The sequence below is a fragment of the Trachypithecus francoisi genome, unplaced genomic scaffold (assembly GCF_009764315.1).
Source record: "Trachypithecus francoisi isolate TF-2019V2 unplaced genomic scaffold, Tfra_2.0 Lachesis_group0, whole genome shotgun sequence".
Classification (NCBI taxonomy): Eukaryota; Metazoa; Chordata; class Mammalia; order Primates; family Cercopithecidae; genus Trachypithecus; species Trachypithecus francoisi.
The window spans coordinates 195,021,725-195,044,096 of NW_022681453.1; the positions used below are offsets into that span (position 1 = coordinate 195,021,725).

Here is a 22,372-nt window from a genome sequence, read left to right on the forward strand (position 1 = left end):
TCACTTTTTGCCACCTGAATTGTGTGTGGGTTGAGGAACAGACTCAACATAAAACTCATAAATCTCACCAGGATCACTTCTGTCTTCAAGGTAGGATCCCTGCTGCCCCCGCCCCCGCCCCAGCCCCCCTCAGTTCCTGCTTGCCGTTTTATAGGGGTCCCTGGACTCCTGTGTACGTCTGTAGTATGGCCAGCCAGGAATTTAGGCAGACTTTATACTTAGGTTTTGAATCCAACCCAATTGCGACTTTCTCAGTTCTAGAATTTATCCTTGAAGTTTCTAGCTGCTCCACTGTTTTGTTCTCCTTCATCTGCCACGTCAAGCTGGTAAGGCTGTGGTATTCTGCATGGAGAGTTGACAGGGTTCAGAAAGTCACAAAGTTGCAGTTCTTATCTGACATGGTAACAGTCTTTTAAAGGGTTAACTCTTCTCTTGACCAGGCGCGTTAGCTCACGCCTGTAAACCCTGCACTTTGGGAGGCAGAGGCAGGAGGATCCCCTGAGGTCAGGAGTTCGAGACCAGCCTGGCCAACATGGTAAACCCCATCTCTACTACAAATAGAAAAATTAGCTGGGCGTGGTGCTGTGCGCCTGTAGTCCCAGCTACTCACAAGGCTGAGGCAGGAGAATTCCTTAAGCCCAGAAATTCAAGGCCAGCCTGGGCTACATAGAGATACTTTATCTTGGGGAAAAAAAAAAAAGAGAGAGAGAGACCGTAAAACAAAACAAAATATGCCATAAGACCATTTTGTACAACACTCTGAAAAATTATTATTATTATTATTTTGAGACGGAGTCTTGCTCTGTCACCCAGGCTGGAATGCAGCAGTGCGATCTGGGCTCACTGCAACCTCTGCCTCCCAGGTTCAAGCGATTTTCCTGTCTCAGCCCCCTAAGTAACTGAAATTACAGGCGCCTGCCACCATGCCCGGCTAATTTTTGTATTTTTAGTAGAGACGGGGTTTCACTATGTTGGTCAAGCTGGTCTCTAACTCCTGACCTCGTGATCTGCCCGCCTTGGCCTCCCAAAGTGCTGGGATTACAGCATGAGCCACCGCGCTCGGCCTGAAAAATTATTTTCTTAGTGACATGATCCAGCTCAAATATAGCCCTATATGTCACAATTATACATGCTTTTTTCCTGCTCTCATGTATAAGCCTATCTTTCATAAAACTGCTATTTTTGAAAATAAAATAAAAAATACAATTTAACTAATGCATAACCCGTTTTGCTTTTACTGCACAAATATTGGATCCAATCCTGCATTAAGCTTGAGATAAGCACACACTGATTTCATTTGCCACTGAAATAAGATTATTTCCATTTTTTCTCCTGATGTCTGTTAAACAAGTTTGCTCATAGGAAGCTAAAATTCTAACAAAATGTGCACTTCTTTCCTAAGAATGGCAGGGTATGCTTCCTTCACAGATATCCAGAACTATGAAGACCAGAAAATGTCCTTCATCTAGTTATACACTTCTGTTGGTTCCTGCCCAAGTTCATCTTATATCCATAGCTGCAGAATTACATTAAAAGCTCCCGTTGCCGAATGCCTGGCTCATGGATCGTGCTCGGCCCTGCGCCTGTCATTTCCCTCAAATCATCTGGCTCTGAACCTTTTTTTTTTTCCAAGATGGAGTCTTGCCCTGTTGCCCAAGCGGAAGTGCAGTGACGCCATCTTGGCTTACTGCAACCTCTGCCTTGGGTTCAGGTGATTCTTCTGCCTCAGCCTCCCAAGTAGCTGGGATTACAGGTACCCTCACCATCATGCCCACCTGCTATTTGTATTTTTAGTAGAAACGGGTTTTGTCCATGTTGGCCAGGCTGGTCTCAAACTCCTGGCCTCAAGTGATCTACCCACCTCAACCTCCCAAAATGCTGAGATTATAGGCGTGAACCACTGCGCCCAGCCACTAACATATTTTTTTCTTTCTTTTTTTTTGAGACGGAGTCTCGCTCTGTCGCCAGGCTGGAGTGCAGTGGCATGATCTCGGCTCACTGCAACCTCCACATTCCGGGTGCAAGTGATCCTTCTGCCTCAGCCTCCTGAGTAGCTGGGACTATAGGCGCCCGCCACCACACCCAGCTAATTTTTGTATTTTTAGTAGAGACAGGGTTTCACCATGTTGGCCAGGATGGGCTTGATCTCTTGACCTCATGATCTGCCAGCCTCCGTCTCCCAAAGTGCTGGGATTACAGGCGTGAGCCACCGCACCCGGCCAACCAACTTTTGTTAAACTTTTTTTTCTTCCTTTATACACAAACATCCCCTCTTTGCCTTATCCACTTTGGGTTGGTAACCCACTCTTGCGTTATCTACTTAGCCCCAACATGGCACTTCCTGGAGACATTGCTTCCCATGCTGCCCCCTTGGTTGCAGGTACCACAACCCCATGAGCAAACAACTATTAATACTGCCCAAGTTCCTCACTTAGCTCCTGGAATTCAGTTTCTGCCCAGTCCTCAGTTCCCAGCATCTGAGACTATCTCCCGAAAGCCCTCAAGCATGAAAATAACTCATCAGATTGACCCAGACCCTGTCACTGGGAGAGGTACCTTAATGTGAAAGTCCCAGAAAATTAAGGTGAACATCTTAAACACCTCCCAGAGGCCTGATGTCACTATACCAAACCCCTGGGATTCAGGATGAGCTGAGAACATCAGAGTCTCTTTCTGAAAAACTTAGTAATACTAAATGCAATATAGTATCCTGGATTGGATCCTTGAACAGAAAAACGACATTAGTGGAAAAACTGATGAAATTTGAACAAAGTCTATAGTTTTGTTAATATTATTGTACCAATTTTTTGGTTTTGACAAATGTTCCATGGTTACAGTAACACGCTAATATTAGGAGAAGCTATGTGAAGGGTACATGAGGTCACCCTGTGCTATCTTTGTAACTTCCGTAAATCTAAAATTATCTTAAAATATTAACAGTCAGGTGAGGTTGCTCATGCCTGTAATTCCAGCACTTTAGGAAACTGAGGTGCGCAGATCACCTGAGGTTAGGCGTTAGAGACCAGCCTGGCCAACATGGCGAAACCCTGTCTCTACCAAAAATACAAAAATTAGCCGAGCATGGTGGTGGGCGCCTGTAATCCCAGCTACTCGGGAGGCTGAGGCAGGAGAATCGCTTGAACCCGGGAGGTGGAGGTTGTAGTGAGGCGAGATCACACCACTGCACTCCAGCCTGGGCAACAAGAGCAAAACTCAAAAAAACAAAAATAAATAAAAACAAAATTATTTAAAAATAAAGTTTAAAATAATAATATGTTGTGAGGGATTTCTATTTACAGACACTGTGCTAAGCACCTTAAGTGAATGAACGGAGGCTTAACAGGCAAAAGAAAGAGAAAAAACAGCTCTCTCTCTAGTGAGAGAGGGGACTTCCCAGAGGAAAAGTTTGGCCAGCAGCAGATGCCGGATTTTATGGTCTGGCTTGAGGAGGTGGTGTCTGATTTACACAGGGCTCACAGACTTGTTCCATCAGGTGTGATGTTTACATACTGTGCAGGGAAGGCTGGCTGCCCCACCCTAATCTCATTATGCAAATGAACTTTCCCCTTGACCGGTGCTATCTTGTCCGCTCCTTCCTGTACACGTGGTGGCAGAGAAGGGAGGAGGGAGCCGCCATCTTGAATGTGACTGGCACAACTGACAGCATCTGTGTCTGCAGCTTGGTTTTTATAGGCAGCTCTGTGTCAGAAAGAAAAATAATTTGGGGCTGCTTTTCATCCAAAGGAGAATCTCACCGAAGACTTCCATACCCTCACTATCTGCCTAAGTAATTTTTTTTTTTTTTTTTTTTGAGATGGAGTCTCGCTCTGTCTCCCAGGCTGGAGTGCAGTGGCTGGATCTCAGCTCACTGCAAGCTCCACCTCCAGGGTTCACGCCATTCTCCTGCCTCAGCCTCCCGAGTAGCTGGGACTACAGGCGCCCGCCACCTCGCCCGGCTAGTTTTTTGTATTTTTTAGTAGAGACGGGGTTTCACTGTGTTAGCCAGGATGGTCTCGATCTCCTGACCTCGTGATCCGCCCGTCTGGGCCTCCCAAAGTGCTGGGATTACAGGCGTGAGCCACCGCGCCCGGCCAAGTAATTTCTTCTTAACTCCTGTATCATTCCTGCTTCTGGAGTGGTAACCCTAACTGTTGTTAGGGGGTGTTGGATAAAGACTGGCTACTTCTTGCTGAAAAGGGGCATTGTGTGGGGAGCAGCAGCCAGGGCTGCTCCTGGGACCGATCTAAGGATCCTCAGAAGAAAGGCGTATCCATGGGTTGTTCTGTCTGTAGTGGCCTTTGGAGTTTGACTGCTGTCAGCCATTCTGATGGGTTCTAACACTGGTTTCCCTCCACCAGATGTTGCTGAAACGTTAATATAAAAGTAACATTCCTTTTCTTTTCTTTTCTTTTCTTTTTTGAGATGGAGTCTTTCTTTGTCACCCAGGCTGGAGTGCAGTGGCGCAATCTCGGCTCACTGCAACCTCCACCTCCCAGGTTCAAGTAATTCTCCTGCCTCAGCCTCCCAAGTAGCTGGGATTATGGGCATGTGCCATCATGCCCAAGTAATTTTTGTATTGTTAGTACAGATGGGGTTTCACCATGCTGACCAGGCTGGTCTCAAAATCCTGACCTCAAGTGATCTGCCCACCTTGGCCTCCCAAAGTGCTGCAGTTACAGGCGTGAGCCACTGTGCCTGGCCAAAAAATAAAAATAAAAATAGAAGTAACATTCCTTTTAGGATAAGTGGCATTGGATTTGGGTAGCTAGGGAACTTTAGTGTTAACTTTGGCTAAATCTTTACCACAATTATGAATTCCTTCATGACTTCTGAAGATCATCTAAGACATGCTTAAACCTTCTGACTTGTCTTGAACATCCTTTTTTTTTAAACAACCAGGCCGAGTGTAGTGGCTCACATCTGTAATCCTAGCACTTTGGGAGGCTGAGGCAGGTCTATCACTTGAGGTCAGGAGTTTGAGACCAGCCTGGCCAACACAGTGAAACCCTGTATCTACCAAAAATACAAAAATTAGCTGGAAATTGCTTGAACCCAGGAGGCAGAGGTTACAGTGAGCTGAGATTGTGCCACTGCATTACAGCCTGGGCAACAGAGCAAGACTCTGTCTTTTAAAAAAAAAGGCCAGGCACAGTGACTCACACCTGCAATTCCAGCACTTTGGGAGGCTGAGGTGGGTGGATCATCTGAGGTCAGAAGTTTGAGACCAGCCTGACCAACATGGAGAAACCCCATCTCTTACTAAAAATACAAAATTAGCCGGCATGGTGGCGCATGCCTGTAATCCCAGCTACTCGGGCTCAAGTGATCCTTGAGGAGGCTGAGGCAGGAGAATTGCTTGAACCTGGGAGGCAGAGGGTGCGGTGAGCCAAGATGGCACCATTGCACTCCAGCCTGGGCAACAAGAGCAAAACACCGTCTCAAAAAAAAGAAAAAAGAAAGAAAAATTCACTCATTAGGGTAGTCAGTGTCTAGTCAGAAGGGTTACACACTACACACTAGAGGCAGCTACTGGTACTTTTTTTTTTTTTTTTTAAGAGATAGGGTCTTGCTCGCTTGTTCCAGACTGGAGTGCAGTACTACAAGCATTTCTATTATCTATATCTCAATCAACACCTGAGGCTCAGTTAACAAGCAGAGTGATTATCAGAAATAGATGTTCTGGCTGGGTGTGGGGGTTCATACCTGTAATCCCAACACTTGGGGAGGCCGAGGCGGGAGGATCACTTGAGCCTAGGAGTTCGAGATCAGCCTGAAACCACTATTGCAAAATTGTAACTGAGACAGTGAAAGAGATTTGACCTAACTCACTCCATCTTGCTTCTAACCTTCAGACTGTCCTTGTTCATTCCTGGGTGCAGGCTGAACTAACTTTGGGAGGAACTTAGTTTACAGTTTAAAACAAGATGGCAGCCCTTTCCCAAAACAAACCTCCTTCTTGCCTGGGGATTAGACTGTTTTTGTAGGACTAACAAATTAGGCACAAGATTGGAAATTATAAACTATAATTTACAGTCATGCAGCTGGAGGCTACAAGATTCTGACCCTCCCTAAACTGCTCCTAAGGTCAGTGCTTGAGATATTTTGCAGACCCTGCCCTTGATGGGTCAGCTGGCACCACTCGGATGGATAAACTGGCTCATCTGATCTTGTGGCCCTGACCCGGGAACTGACTCAGCGCAAGAGGACAGCTCCAATTTCCCATGATTGCGTCGCTGGCCCAACCAATCAACGCTCTCTCACTGGCCTTCTCCCACCCACCAAATTATCCTTAAAAACACTGATCCCTGAATGCTTGGAGAGACTGATTTGAATAATAAACTCCAGTCTCCTGCACAGCCGGCTCTGCGTGAATTCCTCTTTCTCTACTACAATTCCCCTGTCGTGATGTATTGTCTCTGTCTAGGCAGCGGGCAAGGTGAACCCATTGTGCAGTTACAAGCCTGGGCAACATCGTGAGACCCCCATCCATACAAATAATAATAATAAAAAAAATTAGCCAGCTGTAGTGGCAAGCATCTCTGGTCCCCGTTACTCAGGAAGCTGAACTGGAAGGATTGACTGAGCCCAGGAGGTCAAAGCTATAGTGAGCCATGATCACACCACTGCCCTCCAGCCTGGGCAACAGAGCTAGACCCTGTCTCAATAAATGAATGAATGAATGAATGAAAAAATAAATGGTTGTTTCTTTATGAACTTAGTTGCTTGTTAATCAGTAATGAGGTCATAAATGGGCTCTCATCAGTGAAATGAAAGGTATTCAGGATCTTTCTATTGGCTAAAGTTATTTGAGAGACTCCTGCTGCCTTTGCATAAACAAGGCGTAAGAATCTAGCGAGGCCAGCAACTTGACCCCTTAGGAATAGCCCTCACGGTTCCATCCTTAAATAATCCTGTGACCAGCCACTAGTTAAGAGGATGTCTGGTTACATGATGCCATCTTGAAGGGTAACAGAATCCTGGCCCCTGGCATGTTTCCCTCTCCGCCTCAAGTGAACTTTTCATGCAAGGTTGTAGACAAGTGAACTTTTCATGCAAGGTGGTGGACAGAGCATTTGGGACAGACAGCATGGATCATAGTGAGCTACAGCACAGGCTGAACAAACACTTTTGCGGATAAATGTTTGCTTAAATTAGCTTTTAGGTGTGTGGCAAGATTTGGTCTGAGACTTGCTTTCATTATGATCTGGCGGTGGGGTTGTCAGAAGTTAGTTAACCCTCACACCTCAAACTGCACAAGTAGCTGACTTTGCAGAAAGAACCTAAGCATGGCTGGGCGAGGTGGCTCACACCTGTCATCCCAGCACTTTAGAAGGCTGAGGCTGTGGATCACTTGAGGCCAGGAGTTCAAGACCAGCCTGGGTCACATGGTGAAACCCGTCTACAAAACACACAGATTAGCCGAGTGTGGTAACTGGGAGTCCCTTCTTGAGAGGCTCAGGTGGTAGGATCACTTGAGCCTGGGAGGTGGAGTCTGCAGTGAGCTGAGATCGTACCGCTGCCCTCCAGCCTGAGCGACAGTGTGAAACCCTGTCTCAAAAAAAAAAAAAAAAAGGCCGGGCGCGGTGGCTCAAGCCTGTAATCCCAGCACTTTGGGAGGCCGAGACGGGCGGATCACGAGGTCAGGAGATTGAAACCATCCTGGCTAACACGGTGACACCCCATCTCTACTAAAAATACAAAAAAATTAGCTGGGTGAGGTGGCGGGCGCCTGTAGTCCCAGCTACTCGGGAGGCTGAGGCAGGAGAATGGCCTGAACCCGGGAGGCGGAGTTTGCAGTGAGCTGAGATTCGGCCACTGCACTCCAGCCTGGGGGCAGAGCAAGACTCTGTCTCAAAAAAAAAAAAAAAAGAAAAAGAAAAGCAAAAAAACCACCAAACAAAAATGAGGCATGATCAAAACCTTGTTTAGGTTCATTTGCAACAATCTGCAAACCATGTTTTTCTTTATCCCTTTGTCAGAGGTGTTTGAACCAGAGTGACTCCATCTTGAATAAGGGCTGGGAAATAAGGCTTTTGCCTGGAGGTCAGCACGAGATACAGGCCATAAAGACCCTGCTGATAAAACAGGATGCGTTAGGAAGCCAGCGAAAACCCACCAAAACCAAGATGGCAACGAAGTAACCTCTGGTGGTCCTCGCTGCCCATTCTACGCTAATTACAACGCAGTCGCTGCTAAAGGACACTCCCGCCAGCACCATGACAGTTTACAGACGACATGGCAACATCAGGAAATTACACTATATGGTCTAAAAAGGGGAGGAATCCTCAGTTCCGGGAATTGCTCACCCCTTTCCTGGAAAACTCATGAACAATCCACCCCTTGCTTAGCAGATGGTCAAGAAAGAACTATAAGTATATTCAGTCAAGCAGTCCAAGCTGCTGCTGCCTATGGAGTAGCCAGGCTTTATTCCTTTCTTTTCTTTCTTTTTTTTTTTGAGACAGAGATTTGCTTTTGTGGCCCAGGCAGGAGGAGTTCAATGGTGCGATCTCGGCTCACTGCAACCTCCGCCTCCCAGGTTCAAGCGATTCTCCTGCCTCAGCCTCCCGAGTAGCTGGGATTACAGGTGCACACCACCACACCCGGCTAATTTTGTATTTTTAGTAGAGACGGGGTTTCACCATGTTGGCTAGGCTGGTCTTGAACTCCTGACCTTAGGTGATCCACCCGCCTCAGCCTCCCAAAGTGCTAGGATTACAGGCGTGAGCCACTGTGCCTGGATTTCTCCTATTTAAATATATATTATATATATTTTTTAGACAGAGTCTCACTCTATCATCAGGCTGGAGTGCAGTGGCACGATCTTGGCTCACTGCAACCTCCGCCTCCCCAGTTCAAACAATTCTCCTGCCTCAGCCTCCCGAGTAGCTGGGATTACAGGCATGACCATTTCTAGGTACTTTGTATTTTTGATCTGTTATAAATAGTAGATTTTTAAGACTACATGTTCTGTTTGTTGCCAGTGCTTAACAATATAATTGACTCTTGCACACTGATTTTGTATACAGCAAACTTGCTAAATTTTATCATATCAACCTTATCTGAAAATGAGATTTTATCTTGCTTTCCAATTTTTTTTTTTCTGAGACCGAGTCTCACTCTGTTGTCCAGGCTGGAGTGCAGTGGTGCGATCTCAGCTCACTGCAATCTCCACCTCCCAGGTTCAAGTGATTCTCCTTCCTCAGTCTCCCGAGTAGCTGGGATTACAGGCAACCACCACCACGCCCAGGTAATTTTGTATTTTTAGTAGAGACGGGGTTTCACTATGTTGACCAGGCTGATCTCAAACTCCTGACCTCAGGTGATCTGCCTGCCTTGGCCTCCCAAAAGGGCTGGGATTACAGCCATGAGTCACTGTGCCCAGTCATCGCTTTGAATTTTTTTTTTTTTTTTTTTTTTGAGACGGAGTCTCGCTCTGTCACCCAGGCTGGAGTGCTGTGGCCGGATCTCAGCTCACTGCAAGCTCCGCCTCCCGGGTTCACGCCATTCTCCTGCCTCAGCCTCCCGAGTAGCTGAGACTACAGGCGCCGCCACGTCGCCCGGCTAGTTTTTTGTAGTTGTTAGTAGAGACGGGGTTTCACCATGTTAGCCAGGATGGTCTCAATCTCCTGACCTAGTGATCCGCCCGTCTCGGCCTCCCAAAGTGCTGGGATTACAGGCTTGAGCCACCGCGCCCGGCCTGAATTTTTTTTTTTTTTTTTGAGATGGAGTTTCACTCTTGTTGCCCAGGCTGGAGTGCAGTGGTGCGATCTCAGCTCACAACCTCAGCCTCCCGGGTTCAAGCGATTCTCCTGCCTCAGTCTCCCGAGTAGCTGGGATTACAGGTGAGCGCCACCACGCCCAGCTAATTTTGTATTTTTAGTAGAGACGGGGTTTTACCATGTTGGTCAGGCTGATCTCGAACTCCCAACCTCAGGTGATCCGCTCACCTCGGCCTCCCGGAGTGCTGGGATTACAGGTGTGAGCCCCCACGCCCAGGCATCCAATTCTTATATCTTGTCTTTTACTTACTGTACAAACTAGGATCTTCAATTTCACATTTAAATTAAAGTGGTGATAATGGGCTGGGCACTGTGGCTCATGCCTGTAATCCCAGCACTTTGGGAGGCCGAAGCAGGCAGATCACATGAGGTCAGGAGTTCAAGACCAGCCTGGCCAACATGGTGAAATCTGTCTCTACTACAAATACAAAAATTAGCTGAATGTGGGGGTGCTTGCCTGTAAGCCCAGCTACTCAGGAGGCTGAGGCAGGAGAATCCCTTGATCCCAGGAGGCGGAGGCTGCAGTGAGCTAAGATTGTGCCACTGCCCTCCAGCCTGGGTGACAGAGCAAGACTCCATCTCAAAAAACAAACCAAAAAATCACCAGGACGTGGTGGCGTGTGCTGTAATCCTGAGGCCAGAGGGGGAGGTTGCAGTGAGCCGAGATCGCGCCACTGCCATTCAGCCTGGGTGACAAAGAGTAAGACTCCATCTCAAAAAAAAAAAATTCGTGATAATGGGCATGATTCCGGTCTTATTCTGGTACTCAAAGAAATGGTTTCAATGCTTCACTTCTGAGCATGATTTCTTGTTGCAGGATTTTGGAGGTTCACTTTATTGGGTTAAAGAAGTTCACTCCTGGCTGGCACAGTGGCTTCACTGTAATTCCAGCACTTTGGGAGGCCGAGGCGGGTGGATCACCTGAGGTCAGGAGCTCAAGACCAGCCTGGCCAACATGGTGAAACACCGTCTCTACTAAAAATACAAAAATTAGCTGGGTGTGGTGGCGCATGCCTGTAATCCCAGCTACTCTGGAGGCTGAGGCAGGAGAATTGTTTGGGAGGTTGCAGTGAGCCAAGATCGCGCCACTGCACTCCAGCCTGGGCGACAGAGCAGGGCTCCATCTGAAAAAAAAAAAAAAGTTCACTCCTAATTTGTTAAAATATATATATATATTTAAATCATGAATTGATATTGAATTTTACTAACTTTTTTTTTTTTTTTTTGAGATAGAGTTTTGCTCTTTTTGCCCAGGCTGGAGTGCAATGGAGAAGTATCAGGTCACTGCAACCTCCGCCTCCCAGGTTAAAACGATTCTCCTGCCTCAGCCTCCTGAGTAGCTGGGATTACAGGTACATGCCACCATGCCCAGCTGATTTTTGTATGTTTAGTAGATACAGGGTTTCACCATGTTGGCCAGGCTGGTCTCGAATGCCTTACCTCAGGTGATCCACTCACTTCGGCCTCCTAAAGTGCTGGGAGTACAGGCGTGAGCCACCAAGCCAGGCCAATGCTTTTTTTTTTTTTTATTTTTTAAAGAGACGGTCTCACTGTGTCATGCAGGCTGGAGTGCAGTGGTGCAATCACAGGTCACTGCAACCTTGGACTCCTGGGCTCAAGCCATTCTCCTAGCTCAGCCTCCAGAGTAGCCAGGACTCTAGGTGTGATAGCATACCTGGCTAATGTTTTTTTTATTAGGTTTTTTAGAGACAGGACAGGGTCTTACCATGTTGCCCAGGTTGGTCTTGAACCTGGCCTCAAATGATTCTCATGCATTGTCCTCTCAGAGTGCTGGGATTACAGGTGTGAGCCACTGGGCCCAGCCACTCTCTTATATCTGTTGAAATGCCCAGATAATCTACTAATACTGTAAACTATCTTGATTTTTACATGCATAACCCTACTTGATTAGGATGCACTATCTCTTTTATACATTGCTAGATTTGGTTTTTTAAATTAAATTAATAATTGCACACTTGTATTTATATTATATATATATACACACACACACACTTTTTCTTTTTTTTTTTGAGACAGAGTTTTGCTCTTGTTGCCCAGGCTGGAGTGCAATGGCACAATCTTGGCTCACTGCAACCTCTGTCTCCTGGGTCAAAGTGATTCTCCTGCCTCAGCCTCCCAAGTAGCTGGGATTATAGGCACCCACCACCACGCCGAGCTAGAGACGGCGTTTCACCATGTTGGCCAGGCTGACCAACAACTCCTGACTTCAGGTGACCCACCTGCCTCAGCCTCCCCAAGTGCTGGGATTATAGGTGTGAGCCACCACGCCTGGCCTATCCTGTAATTTTCTTCTTCAATTATTTTAGTATCATGGCTATGCCATCCTCATAATAGAATTTGGGGAATGTTTTCTATATCCTCGGATACTTTGTGCAGGATTGGAATTTTTTCTTTGAATATTCGTAGAACTCACTAGTAAAACGGCCTGGGTGTGTGCTCTAAATTTCATCTAGGGAATGCGCAAGAACTACGCTTTAAGACGGGTTAGAACAGAGGGAAACGAAAGTCAATTTTCTGTGATTGCACCTTCAAGAACTGCTTGGTCTACAAAACCGCCCAATATCTAGATATAATGTATAGAGAAAGGTCTGAAAAGATGGAAACTAGTAAGCTTTCCTTTGGAACGGGGACTTGGACTGGGATTGAAGGGCCTTTCTTTTGTTTGAATGGCTGAAATTTTAGAAATGAGAATGTATTTCTCTATTATGCAGTTGTTTTTTTTTTTTAAAGAATAAGTATCATAGGGAGCCAGGCTCCCTGGAACACTAGCAAGTGTACATTCTCTCCCTATGAGAATGTAGCTTTGCTGATACCAAGTTTGACTCGAGAACCAAAAGATCTCCATGTTTCTTAACAGTCAGACTGCTTGTTACATCGAATAATGTTATATTTGAGTTCTTCCAGAATAGCGACATAAACCCGAGGATAGCAGGGCAATGGCAAGAACTGGGCTTTCATCTCTGGCAGGCTCCATTTTTGAGAATGACAGTGGCAGCAGCACCCCCTAGAGGACACTCAGGGGCCAGGAACACCCATGAAGGGCTATTTTGCTCAGGGTCACCTAGGCTCCTGCTAAACCAAATCAATCAATTGCTTAATCAGGAATTTATAGCAGATACTTGAGGTCTCCTCCCAACGATGGATCACTAAACTTGCCACATTGCCAATTACATTTAAATTGCATTTATGACCTATAAGCAATTATGTTTCTTCAAAACTAGCTCTCTAGCTGAGATGAGGCCTAGAGACTTGAAAAGTTTCCAGTTCCTTAACCCAGAAGAGCTGAAATTCTACCTGGATAACACTGGAAAAGTTAATTGCTCTAGGCCTTTTTCTCATATCTACAAGTGAGCACCCCCATCAATCATGTAGTATCAAAGTCAACAGATGGGGAAGTGCCCTGTAGAAATAGTAGGGGAAGAGCTACAAAAAATTCCAATAGAGCAATTTTCACACTGAAGCTATGGTGGTCAGTTATATACTATTTCCATCCCTCCTTCTTTACCAACAAGTCTGATTTTATCTGGAGAAGCACTCTTCCCTAGACTCTCTTGCAGCTATGGGGTGCCAAATGAGTTCCGGCCAATGGGATAGAAGTTGAGGGTTTCTGGGAAAACTTGGGTTCTCTTGCTGTATGTACTACTCCTTTCTGCTTTCCACGTTGCCTTTTGCCAGCTCTCCTTTTCCTGCCTGACACCTGGACAAGAGGTTGGAGGTGCACCAGCCATCTAGTATCTATGTTGCAACAGGCATAAGGATACAGGCCTACATGCTAAGAATGGTAGAGTGAAAACGTGGAGAGCCCAAGTGCTGGCGGGGCTGCTGGACTCCCCGGTTGTCCTAGGACAACCCCAGACTGACAAACACCGAACTTCTTGTTACATTAATTAAAGGTACTAACACTTTGGAACCTGTGGTTTACAAACTTATTTCTAATAAATACACAAAACAATTATTGGCTGGGTATGGTCGTTCACACCTGTAATCCTAGCACTTTGGGAGGCTGAGGCAGGTGGATCACTTGAGGTCAGGAGTTCAAGACCAGCCTGGCCAACATGGTTAAACCCCACCTCTACTTAAAATACAAAAGTTAGCTGGGCTGTAATGGCACCTGCCTGTAGTCCCAACCACTTGGAGGCTGAGGCAGGATAATCGCTCGAATCCAGGAGGCGGAGATGGCAGTGAGCCGAGATTGAGATTGTGCCACTGCACTCCGGCCTGAATGACAGAGGGAGATCTTGTGTTAGAAAAAAAAAAAAAAAAAAGCTGTGTAATATTAGCAGAATAATTTCCATAATGCATACATTTTAAAAATACAAGAGGTGGAAGAAAAGTGCAAATAGCTCTGTGCAGCATTCCGTTACTTCTGCACCTGCTCCCGTAATACCATAGAGGGGAAAAAAAGTAATGCTAGGAGATTACATTTATCAAATGTTTACTTCGTGCTGGACATCATTCTAAATATTTTATTTGGAATTTATGAATTTAACCCTGAAAACCCCCTAGGATGTGGCCCTTGTATTATCACTCAAAACAGACACAGAAACAAGCCCAGCAATTCACAGAAACCGTTTTTGTGCCCATCCTACCAGAGCAGTGCTGCTCCTAACTTCCAAAAGCTTAAGCAGCCCTCCCTCCAGCAGTAAATCTCAAAATTAAAGTTTCATGTAAAAGAAACTCACAAGTTCAAACACGACTATAAGATGAAACTAAGTAAAAATAAGCTTTCATACAGTTCTGTGTCTTGCAGTGCTTAGTGACTGGATGGGGAATGTGCAGCAAGAAGCACTCATTTACTCACCCCTATGATAACACCTTGGCCAGCTGTGCTCTGTCCTACAACAAAGACACCACAGAAACAGGACGAGAGCAGGCGCATAACGGAACACAGTTTGTCCAAAGTAAAACATGCAGGGCTGAAGGGAAGTGGAAAAGTATTTGCTGACAATGCAGGTTACATGAAAGTAGCTTATCCACATATCCAACAGTCCAAGGCCTAAGGTCATTTTCAATGACACCACAGTCTCATGGCGCGCTCCAACAGATCTACAGATAAGCAAATGGGATCGTCAAACATTTAAACACTTCTGTAGCACCAAGAGCGTGAACAAAACAGTGACAATGTTTCTAGTAAAAACTCAAATGATTAAGATTTTCAGTTTACCGAAAAACAGCTCCACAAAGTTACTAGCAGCAGATCGTCAAGTGTACTAAAATGGAAGGAATATTGGATGTGACTAAGATGTCTTCTAGTTTCAATCCTGAAACTCCTTAAAGATTTTACTGACAATATATTAAAGCAATCAGAGTTGGATTGTACTGTTAGATAGTCCTTAATTTTATGGCCTGGATCAATTAGGTTTTGAAAATTATACACTTCTATTATTTTATTTTTGAGATGGAGTCTCGCTCTGTTACCCAGGCTGGAGTGCAGTGGTATGATCTCAGCTCACTGCAAGCTCTGCCTCCCGGGTTCAAGTGATTCTTCTACCTCAGTCTCCCGAGTAGCTGGGATTATAGGCATGTGCCACCACGCCTGGCTGATTTTCTTTCTTTTTTTTTTTTTTGAGATGGAGTCTCGCTCTGTCGCCCAGGCTGGAGTGCAGTGGCCGGATCTCAGCTCACTGCAAGCTCCACCTCCCGGGTTTATGCCATTCTCCTGCCTCAGCCTCCGGAGTAGCTGGGACTACAGGCGCCTGCCACCTCGCCCGGCTAGTTTTTTGTATTTTTAGTAGAGACGGGGTTTCACCGTGTTAGCCAGGATGGTCTCGATCTCCTGACCTCGTGATCTGCCCGCCTCGGCCTCCCAAAGTGCTGGGATTACAGGCTTGAGCCACCGCGCCCGGCCGATTTTCTATTTTTAGTTGAGATGGGGTTTCATTGGCCAGGCTGGTCTTAAAACTCCTGCCCTCAGGTGATCCACCCACCTCGGCCTCCCAAAGTGCTGGGATTACAGGCGTGAGCCACCGCGCCCGGCCCTACACTTCTGTTTTAAATATATAAGTCAAAGTGAAGTAGTTTATTAAGAAATAGAGGAAAATAGTTTTTTGGCAATGCACTGATGCTGTGCTGTATATACCTACAGGTCTAAGAAAGAAAAACAGAAATGGATGGCATTGTCACTCTATCTGGATTGTTTAAAAAAAAAAAAAAAAGGCAGCACTACTAGGGTGAGACGTTTTCATCTGCTACAGACCACAAACTGGGACGGATGCAAGAAGGTAACGCAATGGTCATCTTTTAACAAATATAACAGAAATGATACATCCACGAGTGTCACTCCTTTCAAGATCATCAGTCTCTTGACGTAACTTACAAGTTTATATAAATGCTGTCATTTTCTGAACAAATTGTTTCCCAGAAATGCAGCATTTTTAGTTTTTTCCCCTAACCCCAAACTAAGATGTATGGGTAAAAGTTACAATCAGGATTACTGAGACTATAAAATTATCTTTATAGAGATATAGGCAATTATCAACTCTTTTTTTGTGAGACAGGGGTCTTGCTCTGTGCCCAGGCTGGAGTACAGTGGCATGATCTTGGCTCACTGCAACCTCTGCCTCCCAGGCTCAAGCCATCCTCCCATCAAGCCCTAGAAATAGAGCTTCTGAAATTAACCACAGGCTTTTAAAAGTTTTCTTAGGCAATGCTTTGAGCATTTGCTATTAGTTCAAAGAAATATGTTAGAACAAGACAAAACAGCCACACAGCGTAACAAATACATTTTAAAGTCATTGCCTCCACCTCTCACCCAGGATAAAAATATGTATACTTTTTTTTTTTTTGAGACAAGAGTCTTGCTCTGTCACCTAGGCTGGAGTGTGCAATGGCATGATCCTGGCTCACTGCAACTTCACCTCCCGGATTCAAACAGTTCTCGTGCCTCAGCCTCAGTAGCTGGGACTATAGACATGAGCCACAATAACTGGCTGATTTTTTGTATTTTAGTAGAGATGGGGTTTCATCATGTTGTCCAGGCTGGTCTCCCACTCCTAAGCTCAGGCAATCTGCCAGTCTCAGCCTCCCAGTGCCAGGATCACAGGTGTGAGCCACCGCGCCTGGCCTTATTTTATGCTTTTTGATAGCAAACCATTATTGTGGCTGTTCCCTATGTTAGGGTATCTAATATTCCAAATTAATTCATATAATGAAGTGATACCTTACCCTGTATTGCACTCTTAAGGTTTCTTGGTTCATTTAACACAGAAATTCTGATCAGGTTTTTATTGTGCTCAAATCAGAACTGTTTCCCTGGGTCTGATAGAGAAACATTGATAAGAAAATTATTCTGAACTTGATTTAGAAGGGGAAAAGTTCCCCAACTACTCCGGAGGCTGAGGCAGGAGAATCACTTGAACCTGGGAGTCAGAGGCTGCAGTGAGCTGAGATCGTGCCAGTGCACTCTAGCCTGGGAGACAGAGTGAGACTTTGTCTCAGGAAAAAAAAAAAAAAAAAAAGGAAAACTTCATGTTTACTGCCCACCCACACATTTCTAGAAACTTTCCTACTTTGGAGCTTTGTAATAAATTCAACATGATGGCAAAACACCATTAAAAGGTTTAAAATATTTATCACTAAAAATACTAGAATGTTCTCTGAAAACCTATTAAGACATTTAAATATTCTTTTATGCTATTCTGATCAAAAGAAAGAATAAAAGTTTAGGAAAGGTTAAAAATGCAAATTTTTTTAAAAAGTTTATTTCTAGCCCTGAAAGAACAAAATTATTGAACAAAGTCGTAAAATACAGCAGTTAATGTCAATGTATAACAATTAAATAATTGAACGGGATTAAATTAAAAATAAAAGGCATTATAAAATTTGAAGACAACAGAAAAGACAAACTACTTTTACTTAATTCCACTTCCATCAAAACAAGGGGAAAAAAGGCAATGCGTTCCAACGTTGAATTCCAAACATAACTGTTTCTCTTAATAAAGAATAAAAGTGTGCTTGACAGAATTATCCATTTCTTTCTGCCTCTCTCAGCAGCATTCTAGAGGAGTGAATGGGAAAGACTTCCATTCCTTCAAAGGAGGCCAGTGCTTGCTTCTTTCTAACTCCAGTCTCATCTACCACAGCATCTTTGCCAGAGTGTTCAATCAATGTGTTGAGGGAGAAAAAAGAAGGCGTGTATATATTTTTTCTTATATACACAACACTATCAAAAAGCTCATTTTACCAGTTTCAATACCTACTGTGGGAGGAGCGGAGACAGGAAGATAATCTGCTTTTTGTATTACAATGAAGTTCTACTATAAAAAACCCCAAATGAGTATTAATGTGGATTTTAACTAAAATCTATAATATTTTGACACTGCCATTTTACTAGATGTGGATCTCAGTATATTTTAAAGATTTAGACTCAAAAATTGATGCAAATTCTTTAAGCACCTTTTTTTTTTTTTTTTTTTAAATTTTAGCTATTACCTGATCAGATCTAAAATTATTCTGGCCAGAATACAGTATATACAAACATGTATTTAAGTGAACCCTATAAAGAAATACTCATAGGTAGTTTAAAATTGCTTGTTAAAGGCACAGGCTCATTTACAATTGGTGGTTACTAGACTGTAAGCAGCTTAACACTTATATGTTAAAGCGAAGAGAATTAATACTATGTGCCAGGCACTCAACACACGAAGACAGAGTTGTATTAGCCTTGGTGTCTTATGCTGCACAACTGCTCGTTTACTATTCTAGGTAGGATAAAATGTTACATGTTTCATAGTTTCCCAGTTTTAACTGTCCCTAAAAGCAGCAGAAGAAAAAAGAAAAAGAGATGATAACTTTAAGTCTAAAATAAAATAAATAAGTACTATAGTAATACTGTCCTAATAACACAAGAGGACTATTAAGGTAACTTTTAGATTTAAATGGGAATTTTCATTCTAAAGTGATGACAAAAAGGGGGATATAAACGGCAATTACTTAAAAAACATGAGGCCAGGCGCAGTGGCTCATGCCTGTAATTGCAGCACTTTGGGAGGTCAAGGTGGGCAGACTGCTCAAGCTGAGGAGTTAGAGATCAGCCTGGGCAACATGGTGAGCCTCTGTCTCTAACAAAAATACAAAAAATTAGCTGGGTGTGGTGGTGTGCACCTGTGGTCTCAGCTACTCAGGAGGCTGAGGCACGAGAATTGCTTGAACCCAGGAAGCTGAGGTTGCAGTGAGCTGAGATCACGCCACTGCACTCCAGCCTGGGCGACAGAGTGAGACTGTATCAAAAAATAAAAATAAAAAATAAAAAACATGAATCTTGATTCAGATATAATTTTTTTCAACAAGTTCTGAATGTTTTAATTTAAAATTAATCACAATTCTGTATTGCTTTTAAGATTTTGTTTAAAAATGACACATTTCAAAATTAACCAAAGTATATTTCTGTTAGAGGTTAGTTTATCCACGTAACTTAAGAATAAACCACAGTGTAGCTCCCTTAACCAAAGAGCCAGTTTGAATGACTGAAGTCAGTTGCCAGCAATGGATGTGCAGGTAACTATCGAAGAAGTTGTAACTACAAATCCCAAACTGCTTCTATCAATGGAAAAGCCCTTTGCTGAGTCACAAGCCTGAAACGAGGCATTGGCACAGAGTCAGTGAGGAGGGGCTTTGACTCAGGAGGGAAGTGCCTCTGGGGGCACGAGGCTCACAGTCTTCTCATCTAGGCGGTTTTCTGTTTCATGGGTAGCATCTTCTTTATCACAATCCATCCAACTGTTTACAAAGAATGTTAAAATGCGGAACTCAGGTGGCACTGCAGCTTTCTGCCAGAAGTAAACCAGTTTCTGTAATTCAGTAATAGCTGTAGAAGGCCAATATATTCCAGAGAAAAATGAAGTCAAGAATTAAACTGAGAACAGAGACCATTACGTGCTGTAAATATGTTTCATTAATGATTTTCCTCATTTCTCTGAAAACCTTCTTGCCTTATCAATAAAAACAGTCACTTCTCTCCTTATAATTGTATCTTAACATAGATACAGCGGGAATAAAATAATGGAAATAAAACCCTTCTAGTTTCCCCAATGTGTTATACTACAACAGCAAAGTGATTTTTTATTCATGATTTATACTGCAGGATGGTAAGCGGGGGGAGGTTAATGGGGGAAGGGGGATGGTGGGAACAAAATGCCAGAACCAAACCACAGATGCTTGAACAACACCTACTCCAAAAGCAAAACTACGAATAAAGGAGAAGGAGAGGAGAGGAAAAAAGAGAAGAGAGGAGAAAGGGAGGGGAGGGGAGAAGGGAGGACACTCAAATAATTAATGCTACAGGTCTCAGACCTTTCAGAATCTTTAAAAGAAACAAATTATTGCTATCAACACGCACATTTCATTTTCCTTTCTCGTTTTTTATAATAGTCTCTACTTATTTGGAAAAAAAACTAAAGTAACTCAACATCTCAAACGATCTATAAATTCACCAAGAAATACTCTGTCACTCAAGTTCTCACAGACAATGCCACACTGATGATGACCCCGGGCAACGCCACACTGATGATGACCCCGGGCAACGCCACACTGATGATGAGCCCGGGCAACGCCACACTGATGATGAGCCCGGGCAATGCCACACTGATGATGAGCCCGGCAATGCCACACTGATGATGACCCGGGCAATGCCACACTGATGATGACCTGGGCAATGCCACACTGATGATGAGCCCGGGCAATGCCACACTGATGATGACCCGGGCAATGCCACACTGATGATGACCTGGGCAATGCCACACTGATGATGAGCCCGGGCAATGCGCCCCCGGCTGATGTACTATCAGCTGCTTCTCTGTAACACCAACATTCTCCTTCATGAGTGTAATCTCTTCTCACTACATCAGAGCTCACCAAAGTCCACATCTCTCACTCTGCCTCTGCTAGTCCCAAATATTTTTCTCCTTTAAGTGGAAAAAAGCTAATTTTAAGTTCCAAAAATTCACTGGTTATTATGTTATTTGCCATGGGAGGGGGGTATCTGTGAGGTGAGAGAGGATTAAGGAAAAACAAAAAGAACAAACCTAAACCTAAAATTGCAACATATACAGAAATTTATTTCCAAATTGAAGGGGGAAAGGAGAGAAGAGGAAGGTATTGGCACTAACCAAAGTCATAAAGCCCAGGTTGGAACAAGAACAAATCACTTTGGTTCCTGAAGCCAAACCTGAAGGGGAAACAAGCAGAAGGGAAGACAAGGTGGGAAGAAGTCTACAGTCAATGGGAATCTTTTTCTATCTCAATGATTTAGTTATAAATAGAGATTATTAGTCTTCTCTCTATACATGTAACAAATGCCAAACTTACTACCACGAAATTTCTAAAACGGACTTTTTCACATTTGTTAAAAAAGGTAAAAATCACATACTCTTCTTCCCTTCCTTCAGGTCAAGTTCTGAACTAAAATACTACATGTAACAACAGCTGGTCCTAACTTTTATACAAAGTGAAACTATATAGAGCTCCTTTGCCAACATAAGGAGCTACATAATTTCTATTACACTTGCCTAGGCATGAGAAACTCAAGCAACTCAAAAGGAGCAAGTCCAGGGAAAAGAAAGCTATGAAGGAGAGAAAGACTAGCAGATAAACAAATACTCTGAAAAACTCCAATCTGCCATTCAAGTATTGGAAATACCCCAAAGGGGACAATGAATGGGATCTATTACAACAAAGTCAGCAAAGTAAAATGCAAATCTCACACATGATAAATGGCCCTGATAGGCTGTTTGCTGAAAGACCTAAGGCTAGTGATTCAGTCCACAATTCTTTTTGGACCCTAAAGAAGGGGTTCATATAAAAGTCATACTTTTCTTTTTGCAATTTTCTCTTGGTTGTCTTCAGAGAATAGTCACTTGCTTCTTTCATTCAGGTTATGCAGATCATTTCTTTAAACCCCAAAAAGAGTAATAATTTTCATATACTAAAAGGCTTCTTGTAGAAAATGGAAAAAAGAATACGAGGCCACAGCAGTGATGTTAACGGTTACTCTTCATTGCTTCTTTAGCTGCCATGATCAGTGGTGTCAAGCTAGATAATGGTTTGGCCAGTTTCAAGAAAGGATGCTGCCAGAAAGAAGGGGAAAAATAAATGTTTAAGTGCTATTCATCAGATTAGAAACAAAACAATTTTGTTCAATTAAGCACCAAAGACTACTTGTCGATCATAATTTATTTAATAAACTAAACACATATTAATACCTTCATAAGACTAACATAATCAATGCATTACTTTCAGAGTTGAATGAAAGCAGAATCATTTCAGTTTGACAAATATACACAAATATACACATGCCAGCAATAAACAGGTCTGAGGACTGTAAAGAGGTCCGCGGACCGATACTACTACGCGCAGACCGTAAACAGGTCCGCGGACCGATACTACTACGCGCAGACCGTAAACAGGTCCGCGGACCGATACTACTACGCGCAGACCGTAAACAGGTCCGCGGACCGATACTACTACGCGCAGACCGTAAACAGGTCCGCGGACCGATACTACTACGCGCAGACTGTAAACAGGTCTGCGGATTGATACTACATGCAGACTGTAAACAGGTCTGAGGATACTACTAT

At 43.9% G+C, this 22,372-nt stretch overlaps 1 protein-coding gene and 1 long non-coding RNA gene across 5 annotated transcripts in view; one reads left to right on the forward strand and one right to left on the reverse strand.

Moving 5' to 3' along the window:
* LOC117084460 overlaps positions 1–22,372 on the forward strand; it is a 27,000-nt gene continuing 4,628 nt past the window's right edge. The window contains exons 1-2 of the long non-coding RNA XR_004437466.1: positions 1–90; positions 15,886–16,021. This is a non-coding gene — a long non-coding RNA (uncharacterized LOC117084460). The remainder of the gene's footprint in view (positions 91–15,885; positions 16,022–22,372) is intronic.
* The window catches only part of PAK2 (p21 (RAC1) activated kinase 2), a 123,144-nt gene continuing 118,256 nt past the window's right edge, over positions 17,485–22,372 (reverse strand). For 3 of the 4 annotated variants that reach the window (XM_033213164.1, XM_033213163.1, XM_033213161.1), the window contains exon 15: positions 20,829–21,862. In XM_033213164.1, coding sequence (XP_033069055.1) covers positions 21,776–21,862 — 87 coding nt within the window. In that variant the 3' untranslated portion in view covers positions 20,829–21,775. Of the gene's footprint in view, positions 19,606–20,828; positions 21,863–22,372 lie in introns of those variants that run through there. The other variant, XR_004437463.1, reaches the window with a different exon arrangement.